The sequence below is a fragment of the Bombyx mori genome, chromosome 18, assembly GCF_030269925.1.
Source record: "Bombyx mori chromosome 18, ASM3026992v2".
In the NCBI taxonomy this organism is placed as follows: domain Eukaryota; kingdom Metazoa; phylum Arthropoda; class Insecta; order Lepidoptera; family Bombycidae; genus Bombyx; species Bombyx mori.
The window spans coordinates 10,013,091-10,033,834 of NC_085124.1; the positions used below are offsets into that span (position 1 = coordinate 10,013,091).

The following is a 20,744-nucleotide window of genomic DNA, read 5'->3' on the forward strand; positions in this document are numbered from 1 at the left end:
TTATTGGGGGTCAATATTTCGAGCGGTGTTCAGTGTCGAAATAATTTGGAAGGTTTTTTATTTATTTATTGCTTTGATGGATGGACGAGCTCACAGCCCACCTGGTGTTAAGTGGTTACTGGAGCCCATAGACAAGGTAAAACCATGTTGGTTTTTAAAATGATGGGAGTCCTCAATAGAAAGAAGTAATACTTCATGCAAGGACAAAAACATGTGATTTACACATAAAGTACAAGCTTGGCCTCGCGTGGAGTACTGCTCCCAAATCTGTGTTGTGGATCCAAATTACAGCTACTAAATTTGGATCTGTGTATTTTGTACAACATATTTCATAGAGAGTGTTCTGAGGTTTTTTTTTCGAGATAATCTCTTCATCGTACTGCTCGCTGTAGGAGCAGAGTTCATCCATATTATCTCATACAATCCGGCTTTGGAATGAATTGTTCCATAATGTTTCCCAAGCGCTATGACAAGCCTTTTCTTCTAACGAGGTTTGAGAAGAGTCCTCATTATTAGATACCGGCCTATCTGTGTTTCTGGCTTTGCTTATGTTCATGGATGAAAGGGACCTTTAGATGTACCGTATGCTAGTCTGCTTAGAATAGCAATTGAAAAAAAAACTGCGAATTAGCCAAATAACAGTAAACTCCACATCTGTCTCCACATCTATCTAGGCCGCAGATCGCACGGCAGATGGCAAGCGACCTTTGGCTTGTACAATATGGAATGAATACTTGTAGGTGATGATAGTCACGCTATCCTAGAAATTAAGTTTATATATATTCAAATTTGTGGTATCGCTTGCCGTTGGCAGGCGTGGTTGAATGGAAATGCCACCGCGGTCTAGGCTGCTTGTGGGTTAGGGATCATACAAAGCATACTTAAGTAAAAGAATGATTGGTCTTGATTTTGCTACCTCCCATAGATATAGTAATTCTTAAAACCCTATTCAGTAAAACTTTCATTTTTTTATTGCTTAGATGGGTGGACGAGTTTACAACCCACCTGATGAGCCCAGCTAAGTGGTTACTGGAGCCCGTAGACATCTACAACGTTAATGCGCCACCCACCTTGAGATATAAGTTCTAAGTTCTCAGCATAGTTACAACGGCTGCCCCACCCTTCAAACCGAAACGCATTACTGCTTCACGGCAGAAATAGGCAGAACGATGGTACCTAGCCGTGCGGACTCACAAGAGGTCCTACCGCCAGTGATTACGCAAATTATAATTTTGCGGGTTTGATTTTTATTACACGATGTTATTCCTTCACGATACGAATGCACCGGACGTCTTATCCTTTGGGCCACGACTACATCAAAACAAGTCGACATTCAAAATAAGCGATACTAATGCGCGTATTGAATAGAGCGTTACAGAATAGATTACCAACATGCATCAAACGACAATTTGATGCGTTCGGTCAACATCTAGTTGAGCTCGTTAACAGACGTGACGCTACCAATTCCTAAAATTATGTGCGCACATCATTCGTGTCATGGTGGCCACAAATAGGACATTCAGCGTACACTTCAATTAATATTTTGGCGGTAATTGCCCTGAAATTCATTAGATTGGCGTTGGTTGGTTGGTGAAATGGCGTACTTTGCTACGTAAAGTTTTATTTGTTCTGTAAAAAATATATATGTCGTGGTTAACGACTTTTAGTAAGACGTTGTTTTGACTATTATTTTAAATGATGAAATGTTGTTTTGATAAATATCACAAAATGTAGGGTAGACTCCGTAACGCCACAGTATAAAATGGCGGTACGTGGACAGAGTCGTGGCATTCCGTGTCAGACAGTCATTCAGTCCGTATCGGACGGTCCGTCCGTTTCACTCAGTGAGTCTCTGGCAGTCAGTCAGTCAGTCGGTCTGTCGGTATGTGGAACGAAACTGTCGGTTTAACCTGTCATTGTGAAAGTTGTGTGTGTTGAGTTTCAATAATTATTATCCAAAAGGTTTTATTGACTTTTTATAAACTGAGTTCAACCAAATACGAGTGATGACGGAAACTACCGCTTAGCCATCCCAAGCGCGCGTCTACATATATATCTCTTTATTCCACAACGGCATTTAAAGCTATCAGAATAGTTCTCAAACGCTGCCCATTTAAAAAACGGTTCTCGAAATGGAAAACGTTGATTGTATCTGTCGATTCTCGTAGGGCAAAATCCGATAGTATTGAAATTGAGTTTCAAATATACTTTTTTTAGTATTGCCTAGATATTGGAACGAGCCGACGACGACTCACGTACGTACCGGAGCCCATGGACATCAAAGCGTAAATGTCATCATACAACTTGAGGCATAAAGTCTTTAGTCTCGATTGTACATTATAACGGCTGTCGCAAATACTCCAAACCGTAATTCCTTCGAAATAATTTAACAAGTAGTTAGTATTCTTATGGCTTTAACGGCCTTTTATTCTTATTATACAAATATTTAATTTTGTTAAATATAATATAATAATTTAAAGTGTTTTATTCTTAATATAAATATGATATATTATCATTGTTAAGAACAGTACATATAAATCTTTTAAAATATAATGGTCTAGGTTTCCTTCATCGTGGAAGTTGCTCAACAGAGCCACATACTATTAGATTCGTAGATATGTAATTGCTGATGAAATTGACTCAATCTGACCTCAAAAATAAATAACGATTTATCCACATTACTACGATATTACGTATAACAGAGTACCATACTATCGTTTTATTTATTTATTGCTTTGATGGGTGGACGAGCTCACACAGCCCACCTGGTGTTAAGTGGTTATTGAAGCCCATAGACATCTACAATGTAAATGCGCCACCCACCTTGAGATATAAGTTCTAAGGTATCAAGTACAGTACAACGGCTGCCCCACCCTTCAAACCGAAACGCATTACTGCTTCACGGCAGAAATAGGCGGGGCGGTGGTACCTACCCGTGCGGACTCACAATAGGTCCTACCACCAGGGATAAAATTTATCGCGTTTTATCTAATATTAAAATTTATATACTATGCAAACACTTTTAAAATTTATACGAACTGCAAATAGCCGTTCAAACATACGCAACCTTAAAATCTTTGGTATTTCACACAAAGGTAGAAACCGACCGGTTCTCAGTTTATTCGACTTATTTGAAAATTAAGTACAACCAAGTTTAATGTTTAAATAATATCTACATTCTTAAAATAGCACTTCTGGGCATGTTAAAAGGACGCGTTCTTGGTTTTTTTTTGAGGATTGTTATTTAGCATCGTAACTCCGGTGAGAAACTCAGCGGCCTGATGTATAGGTTAAGTGTTTTTTTTCCTACTCTTGCTAATAGCCTTGAGAGGCTATTTCAGCTTCGTTTTGACGTGTAGGTGATCTCTCAGAGCTCAAACCGGGAGTGTTGCTAACACTGGCCCTAGCAAGAGCAGTGCTTCGCAGAATCTACCACCGGATCGGAAACGCGATCCACTGAGAAGATCCGGCGAGAAACTCAGTGGGCATAAATACTAACAAAGTTGGGTTGAAAACATTTTGAATGCGTGTACAGCTTTGACTCGCTTAATAATTAATTATACACATCTCATCAATGGAGCTGTTAATGTTTTTTCACAATAAGCATAGTGTCCATTAATTAAGTTACCTTGAACGCTGATTTTTTCTGTCAGTGTAAAATACTTTAAGGTTACAAGACATTTTTGTTAAAGTATTAGCTATCAAAGCTTACGCCTACAAGCGCGTCTATCATCATCAACATTAAATTAATATAAATAAGACTCAATTGGGTTGCAATTGGACAGTTAAGACAAAAAATGTTTTAGCCTTTGTAACAATAATGACCTTGATTAAACCAGTAGATAAGTTCGACAACCGCAAATATAATTTGGACTCAACAAACTTGTTCATTTTTTTTTGGTGATATATTTGGTCGGTATATCACTAGTTACCTCAGATTTAGAGATAAAGATAGAGGCGCCCATGGCATTAAGTCCGCCTGTGTACAACTTTTGTTTTGTGCATAAAGTATAAAATAAATAAATAAATACACGGATACACGGATATTTTTAATGCACTATACACATGGTGAAGACACCTCTAGTATTAAGTAATAAAGGCTCATATTATTTGCATAGCTTAGAATCGGTGAACGAGCTCACAGCTCTCCTCGTGTTAAGTGACCACTAAAGTCCCTAGACATTAACCACATAATTGTCGTCACCCACCTTGAGACATGAGTCTAAGTCTCGGATTTTACGGTACAACGACTGCACCACCCTTCAAACCGAAACGCATTAATGTTTCACAGTAGAAATAGCGGTGGTAGACAAGTAACGAAGCAAATCATGATTTTGCTGATTTGATTTTTATTACATGATGCTATTCCTTCACCGTAGATTTGGGAACATTTATTAAGCACGTACTTTATATAAAAAATGATACTTGCTGAAATCCTACATTTTAACACTGGCTCAATAGCATCTCTCGATGCAAATGTACGAAGCGTTTTATTCTTTAGGCCATGACGACTTCAAAACTGTATAGTATCACAGCTTTCCCACCTTTAAACTCAATATATAACTGCTTTTTTTTTGTTTGAAAGGGTAGACTTCCCGAATGGTCCTGTAATCATCAAGATCTGATGATGGGATTCTGGAGAAATCCAGAAAAATCTATAATAGTCAAAGTCTATCTTCAAGTGATGTGGATGTTTCAATGTGGTAATGAATAAGGTATTTGTTGGGATAGGGATTAATATAATCTTTATAAAAACGCCTTCACAAATAATGCTTTATTTTAGAACAAATTTGTTTAAAATAAAAAACCTTATAGTGAGCCAACCTTTAAATATAGACATATGCTGTCGCGACTTTTTTTTGAAACTTTTAAAGGGGAATAATTTTGTCATACATTATTTTAGCGTAACTTTAACCGTTTCCGCAGCGCCCAAAGCGGAAGCTCTCAAAAGGGAAAAAACCCCGATTTTGAATTATTATTTATTGGTACTCCGCTTTTGTTAGTCTTGGTGTGATGTTATATAGCCTACAGCTTTCCTGAATAAATGAGCTATCCGACACTGAAAAAAAATTTGAAGTCGTACCAATAGTTCCTGAGATTAGCGCGTTCAAACAAACAAACAAACAAGCAAACTCTTCAGCTTTATAATATTAGTATAGAAACGCGCACTGGTAAAAACAACTGGAGCTATAAACATTCCGGATGGAGTTCAATTCAAAAAAGTTGACAAGGTATAGGTTAGTTCAAGGGTAATTAATGAAATAAAAACAAAATAATAGTCGTGCAATTTGTTTCACTCGTTTATAACACCACAAGTCAAGGATTTTGTTTTTTTATTGTTTTTTTTTACAAAGCGTTCATGAATAATGATATAATTAAGAGCAAAGCTATTTTCGCATCGATAGTATCTATGTGGTTAACTAACCAAACCACACTCATACAAAACAAGACAATTTGAAGGTTATATTGTAATTGATCGACTTATTATGTCACAATTATAATTTTGTTTGAATGAGAAAATTATTTTATTTAATGTATTTGTATTTAATTTAATTGTGATAAAGCTTTTATTCTACCTATTTACGAGTATATTAGTACTCGGATCGAAATGTCTAATATATTTAAATACAAGCGTGTGAATAATTTTTTGTTTCAAATCCCATATTTTGGAAATATTAAATACCTATTAAATAATAAAAAAAACATGTAGTATTACATTACTAAATTTTTTTATTTAATAGTAGTTAGCATTAAGGTAGTTATTTGATTGACACAAATAAAGATGACCTTACCTTTCGACCCGATAAACACGGCAATGATCACTGATATAATAATACTCGACACCGTACCAAACATTGTAAAGAAACCAAAACACAATATTTTAATATAGGTAACAGAAATAAACAACAGATAAAAAAAAATCAAGAACACATTCTAGTTCCCGCCTTTAATTCAAATACGTTCGACAATCGAAACAATTTTTTTTTTCGTTGTCGCGAGCAATGCGTGCGCGATCTTACACGTCCAATGTAAACTTGCCTCTTTGCTGACACTGAGCTCTGAAAATGGGACGTAATATTGAAGTATAAACGGAGTATAAACATCACGCTTATTTTTAGAGTTATTTGGTACTTTTAGTAGGTACGGAATGTCATATTATAGTGTTACTCCGTTTGATATATTAATGACCAGGCAGCTACAACTCGTGCGTGAGCCAAAATAGGTTTATATAAGGGGTATATATAGGTTTATATAAAATATCAAATATTATATGTATTATACTCGTATAAACTCAAGTATGAATTTCAAATAATGTATTTATTACAGCGTAGACATAATATTAAGCTTAAGTCTTTTTAAATAAATTGACGTATAACATTTTTATTTCTTATAATATCTTTATATTTCTACTGAAGACTGATGTTTTAGAGAAGTGTTTTTTAAGAATAAAAAAATCAACTTCAAGGGATTTTTTTTACCTAACGTAAATCAACAAGTCGAGAAGATTTATTTTTATTGTTATACTAGCTTTTATCTCTGGCTATACTCGTGTTAATGTCTTTCGAGATTACTAAATTTTTTTAAATGCCAATCCTTTATGTTCTATCTTGAACTCTTGACAATTTTACGCAAATTTTCATGTTGATTGATTGAACAGTTTAGACCTCTAATATTGAAAGGATGGATAATGAAAATAAGAATACAACATTTCCTTTTTGATATCTGGTTGTTCACTCATTTTTTATTAGTCACTCTTAGGGACCAAAAATTCCACCATCATCTCCCCTGGTTATCAATTTCGTAGCAATTTTACAAAATAGGATAATAATATTCTTTTCTTTATTTTGTATTACGGCCACCCTTTTCAAAAGCTCCTAAGGGACCGTTACTCTTAACCAAGAAAAGCGAAAATAAACAGAGACAAATTTGATTTTCAATTTTGGCTTAATTTTAATTATCAAAACAAATTATGGCAAAGCTTTTCAAAAATATACCATTATTAGAAGAATATACGCAGATAAATTATATTAAGTCCTTCACAAATAAAACTAGAATTGCGCAGTGAATTACAGTCTTCAATAAAGAAATCGAAGGCATAGTCTTAGTAATTTTCAATTTCTCCGCATATCTTTTGTTCTGTTTGACGGCATAACAACAAAAGGCGAAAGCTGTTGTTATTCTTAAATCATAAACTTAAGAATTAACCAAACATCATTCATATCTTCCACAAACACAAAAGTACAACAACGAAGGTGTTCGTAATTTTGATTCAATTAACATTATGAGACCATAAATTTAAATTAACCAAATAATTATTTGAAATAAACAGAGTAATAGAATGTGAACAATTTTAATAGAGTTCACACTCGAGTAAATAATAAATTGGAAACTCCAAATCCTCCTCTGTGTTCTGCACTTAAACAAATCGCACCTCAACACTGCGAGAGCAACATTAACAAGGGGATAACGTTTTCGGATAACACAAAGGGTTGAACAAAAGTAGCTACGTTGCTTAATCATCTGTTTCAAAACGCCTTGTTTGATGGATTAGTAGCTATCAAGCGTTAAAGGAAATCTTAACGGCTGAATTACACATTACAAAGTAAACAATACTTCTATTCTGATGTCAGTCTTGTTTGAATATAATTTATTAACAAAATATTATTAATTAACGAGAAACTTGATATGAAATAGAAAAGGTAAACCCATATTGTATCAAGTAGCTATTTTCTAATATTTTAAAATATAGTCGAAAATTTTTCTTGTTAGACAGCACATGATCTTTTTTTTATTGCCTATTTGTGTGGACGAGCTCACAGCCCACCTGGTATTAAGTGGTTACTGGAACCCATAGAAATCTGCAACGTAAATGCGCCACACACCTTGAGACATGAGTTCTAATGTCTCAGTTTTCAAAGTACAACGGCTGCCATACCCATCAAACCGAAAGGCATTACTGTTTCACGGCAGTAATAGGCAGTGTGGTACTCACCCGTGCGGACTCACAAGACGTCCTACCAGCAGTAGGCTTCAGTTTCAGGGCCTCAATTTCTCTTCTACTCTTACCACTCCACAGTTTTGAGCGACGGAAGTGATCGCGTACTGTGCGGAGGGCGATTATGCAACTCGCTTTCAAACACACGCGGCCATTATTTTTGCGGATTAATTATTTTAATCTAGGCAATTACAATTTTTTCAGTTCTTCATGTTTTAGCAGCAATTTTATTAGAATTACATCTAATATAAATTAATAAAAATCATATATGCAGCGGTCTCAAAAAATTATGATTTATTGGTCGGTAATCTTTTGCAAAATCATAAAAAGATGGTAACCCCATCAACTCGACCCTAGACTGTGTTCTGTGCTATTATTGAATGAATCGTAGTTAATCTAGAAACGATACATCGTGTATCGATACAGACTAGTGTGTCGCGATCATTTGTAAAATCCTAAATATCAAGAACACTACTTTCTCGACCGAATTATTGAATTTAGCCCACAATTAGTGGCAACGAATGTGATTATATTGTCCGTCACTCCGGCATGTGTATTTGTATAAACATATGTGTCTATACATATTAACGTATCTGATCAGAGTCTAGTGAAATACATAATCAACTACTAAGCTACCATATAAAAACCTGATCGTTTCTTATTCTGTTATATCTAACAGAAGAATGTTATGTCTCTACCATATAAAAACCTGATCGTTTCTTATTCTGTTATATCTAACAGAAGAATGTTATGTCTAAGTCTAAGTTTTATAAGTTCCAAGTCTAAGGTTTAAAGCCCCGTTCATATTTTGAATGCGAAAGTTTGTGAAGTACGATGTTTGTCAATATTTCGCGCAAAAACGTAACTAGCAGACGTATTTTGCTAAAACTACACAATTTAAAGCCTTATAGATCAAAATAGCACATGTGCAATAGCACATATAACTATAGAACGACCGACGTGCGACAAGTACCGCTCTGGTAATTTCCAGAAATTAATTTTTGTTATAAAATCAGCGGCACTGACTAGTATGAAATCAACTTACAATTAATAAATGTTTTAGATGAAAATATTTAAATTTTTCTATATTGCTTGAATGTGTGGAATGGCTCACAGCTCACCTGTTGTTAAGTTGTCACCGGAACCCATTGTCATCAACGACGTAAATGCCGCCACCCGCCTTGAGGAATGCGTTCTAAGTTTAGTTTTTACAATAGAACGGCTACCCCAGCCTTCAAACCGAAGCGCTTTACTGCTTCACGGCAGAAAAAGGCAAGGTGATGGTACTTTTCCGCGCAGGCTCACAAGGTGCGCTACTTCCAATGTGATAAATCTATACTAATATATAAATCTATAGTGGTTTTTGCGGATGTTCCGTTATAACTACTGAACCGTGCATCCGATTGATCTGAAACTTGGTATCCATGTAGAAAATACATGTACTTAATGGATAGGCTTATATTTATATGAATGTTGGACTTCCTACTCCAGTGGCGGGGGCGTCAATGATGAGAATCTTTGTGGGGGTGAGAAATAATAATGTTCATTTTAAATGCCCAGCGAAGCGGACGGGTACAGCTAGTTTTATTATATTACTGATCTTAATAAGAAAAGTGTCACGAAATTAAATTGTAAAACCGTAGCACGAGATTATTCTTTAAGCCTTCGCTCCAGGATAATCCTATTAAAACTAAAGCAATCCTGTTACGTTTCCGAGTGAAAGGTAAAAGCCTATAACTTCGGCCCTTATTGCGCGAACCTTTTCGAGAGGAAAACAATTTCCCCGTGGATGAGGGCTCTCGGCCACCTACGTAATTGTGGGCAAACAGCTCGGAGCGCCGACAAACATTCATATACCGTTTTGTTACATCTGTGTTTTTCTGTTGTCGCCAACACGTGTAAAGTTGCAAAGAATTGCGGGGAGGAAAACCGATTTGTATTACCCAAGAATGTGAGCAGTATTTGTTGACGTATAATAATCAACATCATTGTTTTGATTCAATATCAGCTTATAAAACGAAAGTAGCTTTAACAAACCAACTATGAAATGTGTAGTTGTTTTTTTTATATAATTATCGAAACAAAATTAGGTCAACATTTTTTAGGCTAATGTACCCTAGAAACAAAAATATATTAATTGTAGTGCAATAAAAAATACACAGTCAAATCTCATGACCTCACAAATATCAATACATAATATATTAAAATTACAAAAATTAAGAATCGAAAGAAGTTATTATTTTTATTTATTTATTTACAATACATCCAAATCAACTAAAACATTGTCCCGTCTATATAAACCGTATAAAATAAAAAAAAAGCAAAACTGGCACCTTAAATAATCTAATTTCCAATTCACGAAGCCGGTTCTGAAGTAACCATTGTACAAACATTTGACAACCGTAACTGGCTTTCAAATTAAATCTAATCGCCGACCTCCCCGTGGCCTTCAAACTTAAATGGTCCTCAACTTAATAAAATATCGTAGTTACATATCCCTTTATCATTTAAATTCGACATAAATTATTTAAATTAAGAATTATTTGTAGCATATTGATATTTAAATAACTTTATATTGTAGGATAATCACAAGAAATATTTTATAAGCCGCTTATTTTCATTTAGTATTTAATAAACAACTTCACATATATTCGCCCGGCCATGTCTAATAATAATTTAAAAGTTTGGAGAAATCTTCAAGTTACATTCGTCCCAACTAATATTAACATAACAAATTATTAAACGGCTTCTTTTTTTATTTGAAAGTTAGTGCGTCTCATGTGGTCTTGAATGATGCTCTCATTTTATTTTACTGAAGTAGGTTTTCTTTTTGTTAAAATCTTGTATTATAATTATATAATTTTGTATTGTAATTTTTATATATGAAATAGCTCCTTCACCAATCATTAGTCATGGATATTTATCTCTTCTAGCATTACGCAAATTGCTAAGCTTCAAAGCCAAATACTTATTCTAAAGCTATGCAATATTTATTCGGTATAATGTAGGTCCCGCGGGCTGTGGGTAGCCTGGTGTAACTCGCAGAATATTTTCGATATCCCACTGAAATCCGATTTACGGAATTTACCTTTAGGCGAGGACGCCCTGACATTGTATATAAGAGGATTTAACATTACTGGTAATATTTGTATATCCTTAAGAACGATCTCGTTTATTTACATATTTTCCGATCGCTATGCTTACGAACATCGCTGCTGGGCTATACGTTAGGTCAATGACACTTCAAAAAAAAATAATTATTCATTCATGTTATTATAACCAACCATTTCAACACGGAGAATTCAATAACTTTATTTTGATATTTTTTTAATAAGTCCTGAAATGTATTTTTTTGTGGTTTTTATTTTTGACCGTTAAAGAAACGCTAGAAAGGTAACTGGCTAAAATTAAAACCAAAAGTCAGTGCAAAATGAGGCCCATAAACGCCAACTGCGGACAAGCATGAGTGAGACTACTAGCCTTGTGATCTGTACGATTATGTTTGGCGGAGACCGCTGCCTTTTAATATAGGAAATTGCTACACATATCAAAATATCTTATGAGATAATATATTTACCAATAAAGTTTCAATAATTTTACACTATTTTAGCTTTGCGAAATGTTTGAAAAGTTTCAACTAAGTGGTCTTTTAGACGAAAGATTAAGCCACACGAAAGAAAAAGCAAACTATTTTACCCCACTTGAAAAACTTTTGCCACTATATCAAGTAGGGGGATGGAACATTGAAACTTCCATATGTCACCGCATGGATCAGTCAAAAAAAGAACTGTGTCATTAATTTGACGATGACGAAGTAGAAACGCTTCTTTGTTAATTAATTATATATATACGACCAGATTTATTTGTTGTTGACCAAACAATAACATTTACATTAATTTATCAGTATCCTCCTTGTCCACATGTAACTTTGACCGTTATATCCATCGATCGATGATTATATCATAATCCTCTGTACGCGTTAAAAAAGTACAAAGTATTTTCTTCGCGTATTACGTACAGTACATAGTTATGTTATATACGCCGGTGTTGAAACCGAATGTAATATATTAGATACAATATAGAATAGAGAATGATATATAAGTATCCATACCAAAGGTCGAATTTCAAATATTTCCCCTTTCATTTCATCTCACGTTGAATTCAGAGCGCAAAGTCCAGAGTTGCGAGCATTGTAAAGTTCTTTTTTCTGGTTTCAAATTTGCCACCTAGATAAAATAAAAAAACTAGTAATAGATTTTTTTCCATATAATATTGTCCTTTTGGCTAGGATATTGAAAAATTATTATTAGATGATGCATCGGTACAAGGCATCAGCGTCGATGCCCCGGGGACACTCGTCAGTCGTGACCGGCGGCTTTTAATCTAAAAGCTATTTGGTGTCACAAGCCCCTTTTCCCTTGATAGGGAAATAACATTTTGCCTTTTAAAATGTTTCAATCAATCTTTGTATTCATCGGTTACGACAATGCAATATTTGATTAACATACTTAATTAAATTTTTTTTTTTTTCTGTTAGTAAACCTGTTTCCGCTATTAATTGTTTATCTATATATCTGTTTAAATTAGCTTCTTATTTTTTAAGTATCAAATGTTTAATGTATTTATATTATTTTAGTGTTTCTACATCATGGGAATATGGCGAATGGGGGAACATCGTAAGACACGTCAAGTCTGCCCCCTGTAACACCACATGACGATAACGACCACTCTGTCAAGAGTGACACGATTGAGAAGAAGAAGAAAATTTCTATAATAGTTCAAAGTGATTCAATATTACTAATCAAAACTGCAATTCAATTATCTAAAGCTCTATTTAATCCAGACAATTAGGTATTATTCGTCCTGAAACTGGAAAGAGAAGATTGATCGTGCTGTTTCCTTAAATCGCATGTTGTCGTTACGCCAACAAGTAAAACTTATGCCGATAAGATGTCTGCTTTAGACCCCGATGAGGGGAAAAACACAGATGGTTCACAGTTATTGCCGCCTTTATAACAGGGGAAGTTTCAAGTAAATGTCATGTTCATGTGTATTTGTATAAACATATGTGTCTATACATATTAACGTATCTGATCAGAGTCTAGTGAAATACATAATCAACTACTAAGCTACCATATAAAAACCTGATCGTTTCTTATTCTGTTATATCTAACAGAAGAATGTTATGTCTAAGTCTAAGTTTTATAAGTTCCAAGTCTAAGGTTTAAAGCCCCGTTCATATTTTGAATGCGAAAGTTTGTGAAGTACGATGTTTGTCAATATTTCGCGCAAAAACGTAACTAGCAGACGTATTTTGCTAAAACTACACAATTTAAAGCCTTATAGATCAAAATAGCACATGTGCAATAGCACATATAACTATAGAACGACCGACGTGCGACAAGTACCGCTCTGGTAATTTCCAGAAATTAATTTTTGTTATAAAATCAGCGGCACTGACTAGTATGAAATCAACTTACAATTAATAAATGTTTTAGATGAAAATATTTAAATTTTTCTATATTGCTTGAATGTGTGGAATGGCTCACAGCTCACCTGTTGTTAAGTTGTCACCGGAACCCATTGTCATCAACGACGTAAATGCCGCCACCCGCCTTGAGGAATGCGTTCTAAGTTTAGTTTTTACAATAGAACGGCTACCCCAGCCTTCAAACCGAAGCGCTTTACTGCTTCACGGCAGAAAAAGGCAAGGTGATGGTACTTTTCCGCGCAGGCTCACAAGGTGCGCTACTTCCAATGTGATAAATCTATACTAATATATAAATCTATAGTGGTTTTTGCGGATGTTCCGTTATAACTACTGAACCGTGCATCCGATTGATCTGAAACTTGGTATCCATGTAGAAAATACATGTACTTAATGGATAGGCTTATATTTATATGAATGTTGGACTTCCTACTCCAGTGGCGGGGGCGTCAATGATGAGAATCTTTGTGGGGGTGAGAAATAATAATGTTCATTTTAAATGCCCAGCGAAGCGGACGGGTACAGCTAGTTTTATTATATTACTGATCTTAATAAGAAAAGTGTCACGAAATTAAATTGTAAAACCGTAGCACGAGATTATTCTTTAAGCCTTCGCTCCAGGATAATCCTATTAAAACTAAAGCAATCCTGTTACGTTTCCGAGTGAAAGGTAAAAGCCTATAACTTCGGCCCTTATTGCGCGAACCTTTTCGAGAGGAAAACAATTTCCCCGTGGATGAGGGCTCTCGGCCACCTACGTAATTGTGGGCAAACAGCTCGGAGCGCCGACAAACATTCATATACCGTTTTGTTACATCTGTGTTTTTCTGTTGTCGCCAACACGTGTAAAGTTGCAAAGAATTGCGGGGAGGAAAACCGATTTGTATTACCCAAGAATGTGAGCAGTATTTGTTGACGTATAATAATCAACATCATTGTTTTGATTCAATATCAGCTTATAAAACGAAAGTAGCTTTAACAAACCAACTATGAAATGTGTAGTTGTTTTTTTTATATAATTATCGAAACAAAATTAGGTCAACATTTTTTAGGCTAATGTACCCTAGAAACAAAAATATATTAATTGTAGTGCAATAAAAAATACACAGTCAAATCTCATGACCTCACAAATATCAATACATAATATATTAAAATTACAAAAATTAAGAATCGAAAGAAGTTATTATTTTTATTTATTTATTTACAATACATCCAAATCAACTAAAACATTGTCCCGTCTATATAAACCGTATAAAATAAAAAAAAAGCAAAACTGGCACCTTAAATAATCTAATTTCCAATTCACGAAGCCGGTTCTGAAGTAACCATTGTACAAACATTTGACAACCGTAACTGGCTTTCAAATTAAATCTAATCGCCGACCTCCCCGTGGCCTTCAAACTTAAATGGTCCTCAACTTAATAAAATATCGTAGTTACATATCCCTTTATCATTTAAATTCGACATAAATTATTTAAATTAAGAATTATTTGTAGCATATTGATATTTAAATAACTTTATATTGTAGGATAATCACAAGAAATATTTTATAAGCCGCTTATTTTCATTTAGTATTTAATAAACAACTTCACATATATTCGCCCGGCCATGTCTAATAATAATTTAAAAGTTTGGAGAAATCTTCAAGTTACATTCGTCCCAACTAATATTAACATAACAAATTATTAAACGGCTTCTTTTTTTATTTGAAAGTTAGTGCGTCTCATGTGGTCTTGAATGATGCTCTCATTTTATTTTACTGAAGTAGGTTTTCTTTTTGTTAAAATCTTGTATTATAATTATATAATTTTGTATTGTAATTTTTATATATGAAATAGCTCCTTCACCAATCATTAGTCATGGATATTTATCTCTTCTAGCATTACGCAAATTGCTAAGCTTCAAAGCCAAATACTTATTCTAAAGCTATGCAATATTTATTCGGTATAATGTAGGTCCCGCGGGCTGTGGGTAGCCTGGTGTAACTCGCAGAATATTTTCGATATCCCACTGAAATCCGATTTACGGAATTTACCTTTAGGCGAGGACGCCCTGACATTGTATATAAGAGGATTTAACATTACTGGTAATATTTGTATATCCTTAAGAACGATCTCGTTTATTTACATATTTTCCGATCGCTATGCTTACGAACATCGCTGCTGGGCTATACGTTAGGTCAATGACACTTCAAAAAAAAATAATTATTCATTCATGTTATTATAACCAACCATTTCAACACGGAGAATTCAATAACTTTATTTTGATATTTTTTTAATAAGTCCTGAAATGTATTTTTTTGTGGTTTTTATTTTTGACCGTTAAAGAAACGCTAGAAAGGTAACTGGCTAAAATTAAAACCAAAAGTCAGTGCAAAATGAGGCCCATAAACGCCAACTGCGGACAAGCATGAGTGAGACTACTAGCCTTGTGATCTGTACGATTATGTTTGGCGGAGACCGCTGCCTTTTAATATAGGAAATTGCTACACATATCAAAATATCTTATGAGATAATATATTTACCAATAAAGTTTCAATAATTTTACACTATTTTAGCTTTGCGAAATGTTTGAAAAGTTTCAACTAAGTGGTCTTTTAGACGAAAGATTAAGCCACACGAAAGAAAAAGCAAACTATTTTACCCCACTTGAAAAACTTTTGCCACTATATCAAGTAGGGGGATGGAACATTGAAACTTCCATATGTCACCGCATGGATCAGTCAAAAAAAGAACTGTGTCATTAATTTGACGATGACGAAGTAGAAACGCTTCTTTGTTAATTAATTATATATATACGACCAGATTTATTTGTTGTTGACCAAACAATAACATTTACATTAATTTATCAGTATCCTCCTTGTCCACATGTAACTTTGACCGTTATATCCATCGATCGATGATTATATCATAATCCTCTGTACGCGTTAAAAAAGTACAAAGTATTTTCTTCGCGTATTACGTACAGTACATAGTTATGTTATATACGCCGGTGTTGAAACCGAATGTAATATATTAGATACAATATAGAATAGAGAATGATATATAAGTATCCATACCAAAGGTCGAATTTCAAATATTTCCCCTTTCATTTCATCTCACGTTGAATTCAGAGCGCAAAGTCCAGAGTTGCGAGCATTGTAAAGTTCTTTTTTCTGGTTTCAAATTTGCCACCTAGATAAAATAAAAAAACTAGTAATAGATTTTTTTCCATATAATATTGTCCTTTTGGCTAGGATATTGAAAAATTATTATTAGATGATGCATCGGTACAAGGCATCAGCGTCGATGCCCCGGGGACACTCGTCAGTCGTGACCGGCGGCTTTTAATCTAAAAGCTATTTGGTGTCACAAGCCCCTTTTCCCTTGATAGGGAAATAACATTTTGCCTTTTAAAATGTTTCAATCAATCTTTGTATTCATCGGTTACGACAATGCAATATTTGATTAACATACTTAATTAAATTTTTTTTTTTTTCTGTTAGTAAACCTGTTTCCGCTATTAATTGTTTATCTATATATCTGTTTAAATTAGCTTCTTATTTTTTAAGTATCAAATGTTTAATGTATTTATATTATTTTAGTGTTTCTACATCATGGGAATATGGCGAATGGGGGAACATCGTAAGACACGTCAAGTCTGCCCCCTGTAACACCACATGACGATAACGACCACTCTGTCAAGAGTGACACGATTGAGAAGAAGAAGAAAATTTCTATAATAGTTCAAAGTGATTCAATATTACTAATCAAAACTGCAATTCAATTATCTAAAGCTCTATTTAATCCAGACAATTAGGTATTATTCGTCCTGAAACTGGAAAGAGAAGATTGATCGTGCTGTTTCCTTAAATCGCATGTTGTCGTTACGCCAACAAGTAAAACTTATGCCGATAAGATGTCTGCTTTAGACCCCGATGAGGGGAAAAACACAGATGGTTCACAGTTATTGCCGCCTTTATAACAGGGGAAGTTTCAAGTAAATCGGTAATCAATAGCGGTGTTTCTTTACGGGCTCACGGTTCATCTTATGTTGAGTGCTTACCGGAGTCCATAGGCATCACAACGTAAACGTTGCCACCCACCTTGATACGCGGGTTCGAACTTTCAATTGTATTACCATGCGTATCCCACACATAGAACGCATGACTGCTTCGTGGAAGAAATATGCAATTCAATGGCCTCATATTACAGCCCACCGATAATCATGATGTAAAGTTAAAAAACACTCCGGTTTGATTTTCTAACACGACGCTATTTCTTCATCGTGAAAAATCATTCGTGAGCACTTCTTAATTATATGTATGATATTTAATTTAAATAAATTGTGCCGGCTCTCAGATTTAAGTCTTGATATAGCAAAATTTCTCGATTCGAATAAATCGAGCGTCTTATTCGTTAGAGACGCGCTAAGTGTAGTGGTGGCTTATGCAAATTTCGACATGTCAGACCACGAGATCCCGGAGGGGCGACTCAGTTAAAATTTAGTCAGTTTTAATTTATCATCAATTATTATCTATTTTACTTTTTAGTTTTTTAGTATTAGTAATAAAATACTGGTAAATCGATTTTTAGTATTCACTCAATCACCATTCTATCTTCTCTCCAAAATGTATCATTGATTTTGTTTGCTCTTGAAATTCTCAAGCTGTATTTCAATTAGGCTGCTATTAGAATGCTATTGCTATCCGAGTTTCGGTGAATGTTACTTTACTGAAAGAAGATGTTTGTACATTGTTGCATTTGAAGAGACTATGTTTGCATTTTTAAATGTAAAACGATTTTCTAATTTAAAAAGTAGTTAAAGTACCTTCCCAAGCGATGTCTTGTAATGACAATCGAATACATCTATCAAACCTTACGTGATAATAAAATTTAACTTAAGACTTCAAACATTTTTCAACATAGTCCTTCAAATTATTTTAAATCCCAACTACATCGTATGATGTCACTCACATATGGTTATCTGGTATAAGAGGCTTAATGTATTTTTAAAAATTTTATATAAATATCTAAATGCATTGATCTTAAATGACCTCACACATTATCAAGGTGGTGTCGTCGCTTTCTAAATTTCACAATTTAAAATAATAGCTGTACAGATTCTTACTCTCGGAAATTATTAGATCCAACATTTCTTTCAGAGATCCAGTGTTCTGTATTGAATAATAAAATTGCTAGGAAATTAAACTTTACCTAATTAATTATGCACCGTTCGTTTGAATATAAACACATGTGTTGAACCTAGATGATTATACAGTAGCTCCGATCGCAGCAGCGAGCTGGAATAGTCAAACACGAAAAAATCAAGTTTGTAGACATTCCCGAAAGAAAGATAATTATTACCTTTAAAATTCCTGCGTGGGACTCGATCAGTATATTATTCAAAAATGGCTTCCTTCCTTTCTTTCCATACATTCAATTTAATGTTACATTGTGTTTATATTTTATGAATTCCGTGACATAATAAATTTGATATGATACACTAATATAAATCAGGTGTACTGTCGATATACAATACTTATAACTTGATCTTCTTAACAGGCTTCAAAAGTCACTAATCTGCTGTCTGTGCCAAGATGAAGATTTTTTATTTCGAACTTTTATTGACCTTAACTTTCCTATCGTAGTTTTGTAGTATTACGTTCGTAATTTATTACTTTCGAGTAATTAATGAAGTATATTATACTCTAACTATAATATAGTTTATTGGTTCTCGAAACTATCACAAATATCATTCGTATACAGGCTCTCGTGTCCTTCATCTCGAGAAGATAATTGCTTCCTGGTAAGCAATAGGCATAATCATGGTACGTACTAGTGTGTGCTAGTAACTTTCCTTACTATAAGAATATTATTATCCATTAAATTCCTAGAAGGGTGTTTAGGTACATTTTTTTTTTCGTCAAGCCATTAAAAACTTTGTTACTTTGACAGATTCACTGTACTAAGACTATATATAACATATGTAAATATTTGGGAAATATATTTTTCCGTTTAAAGACTTCAATACTGAATGTAAAGAAAATGGCAACATTAACTTTTAAGCAATATTAAGATGACCGGAGAAAACGTTTTCCCTGGTGATAGGACCTCCTGTAAGTCCGCGCCGGTAGGTACCACCACCCCGCCTATTTCCACCGTGAAGCAGTAATGCGTTTCGGTTCGAAGGGTGGGGTAGTCGTTGTAACTATACTGAGATCTTAGAACTTATATCTCGAGGTGGGTGGCGCATTTTCGTTGTAGATGTCTATGGGCTCCAGTAACCACTTAACACCAGGTGAGCTGTCAGCTCGTCCATCCAAGCAATAAAAAATTTAAAAAAAAACGTTAATAAAATCTTAATTCAAAATCTCGTAAATTTAAACTGAAAATTGATTTCACTAAGCTAACTAAAGCTTCCGTGATAGGGGGGGCACTGGAAAGACACGGAGTGCCTCTCTACCTTCGCCGACTGGTGGGTTCCTACTTGGAGGACAGATCGGTCACGTGTACCGGACACGGTGGGATCGTGCACAGGTTCCCGGTCGTGCGCGGTGTTCCACAGGGGTCGGTGCTCGGCCCCCTTTTGTGGAATATCGGGTATGACTGGGTACTGAGGGGTGCCCTCCTCCCGGGCCTAAGCGTAATCTGTTACGCAGACGACACGCTGGTCGTGGCCCGGGGGGGGAGTTTTGCTGAGTCTGCTCGTCTTGCCACCGCTGGGGTGGCGCATGTCGTCGGCAAAATCAGGAGATTGGGCCTCGACGTGGCGCTCAGTAAATCCGAGGCCATGTGGTTCCACAGGCCCCGGAGAGTGCCACCTGTCGATGCCCATATCATGGTTGGAGGCGTCCGTATCGAGGTCGGGGTGCAGTTGAAGTACCTCGGCCTCATTCTGGACAGTCGTTGGACCTTCCGTGCTCACTTTCAGAACCTGGTCCCTCGTTTGTTGGGGGTGGCCGGCGCGTTAAGCCGGCTTCTGCCCAACGTGGGGGGACCTGACCAGGTGACGCGCCGTCTCTATACGGGGGTGGTGCGATCAATGGCCCTATACGGGGCGCCCGTGTGGGGCCAGTCCCTGGCCGTGGGGGTAGCGAAGCTGCTGCAACGGCCGCAACGCACCATCGCGGTCAGGGTCATCCGTGGCTATCGCACCATCTCCTTCGAGGCGGCGTGTGTACTGGCTGGGACGCCGCCTTGGGTCCTGGAGGCGGAGGCGCTCGCCGCTGACTATCAGTGGCGGGCTGACCTTCGTGCCCGGGGCGTGGCACGTCTCAGC

The 20,744-nt window shown here is 35.6% G+C and overlaps 1 protein-coding gene across 1 annotated transcript in view; it reads right to left on the minus strand.

Moving 5' to 3' along the window:
* LOC101743546 (fasciclin-2) overlaps positions 1-6,061 on the minus strand; it is a 31,390-nt gene extending 25,329 nt beyond the window's left edge. The window contains exon 1 of the mRNA XM_038017319.2: positions 5,793-6,061. Within this exon, the coding sequence (XP_037873247.1) occupies positions 5,793-5,856 (64 nt within the window). The 5' untranslated portion in view covers positions 5,857-6,061. The remainder of the gene's footprint in view (positions 1-5,792) is intronic.
* Between the last annotated feature and the right edge of the window lie 14,683 nt (positions 6,062-20,744).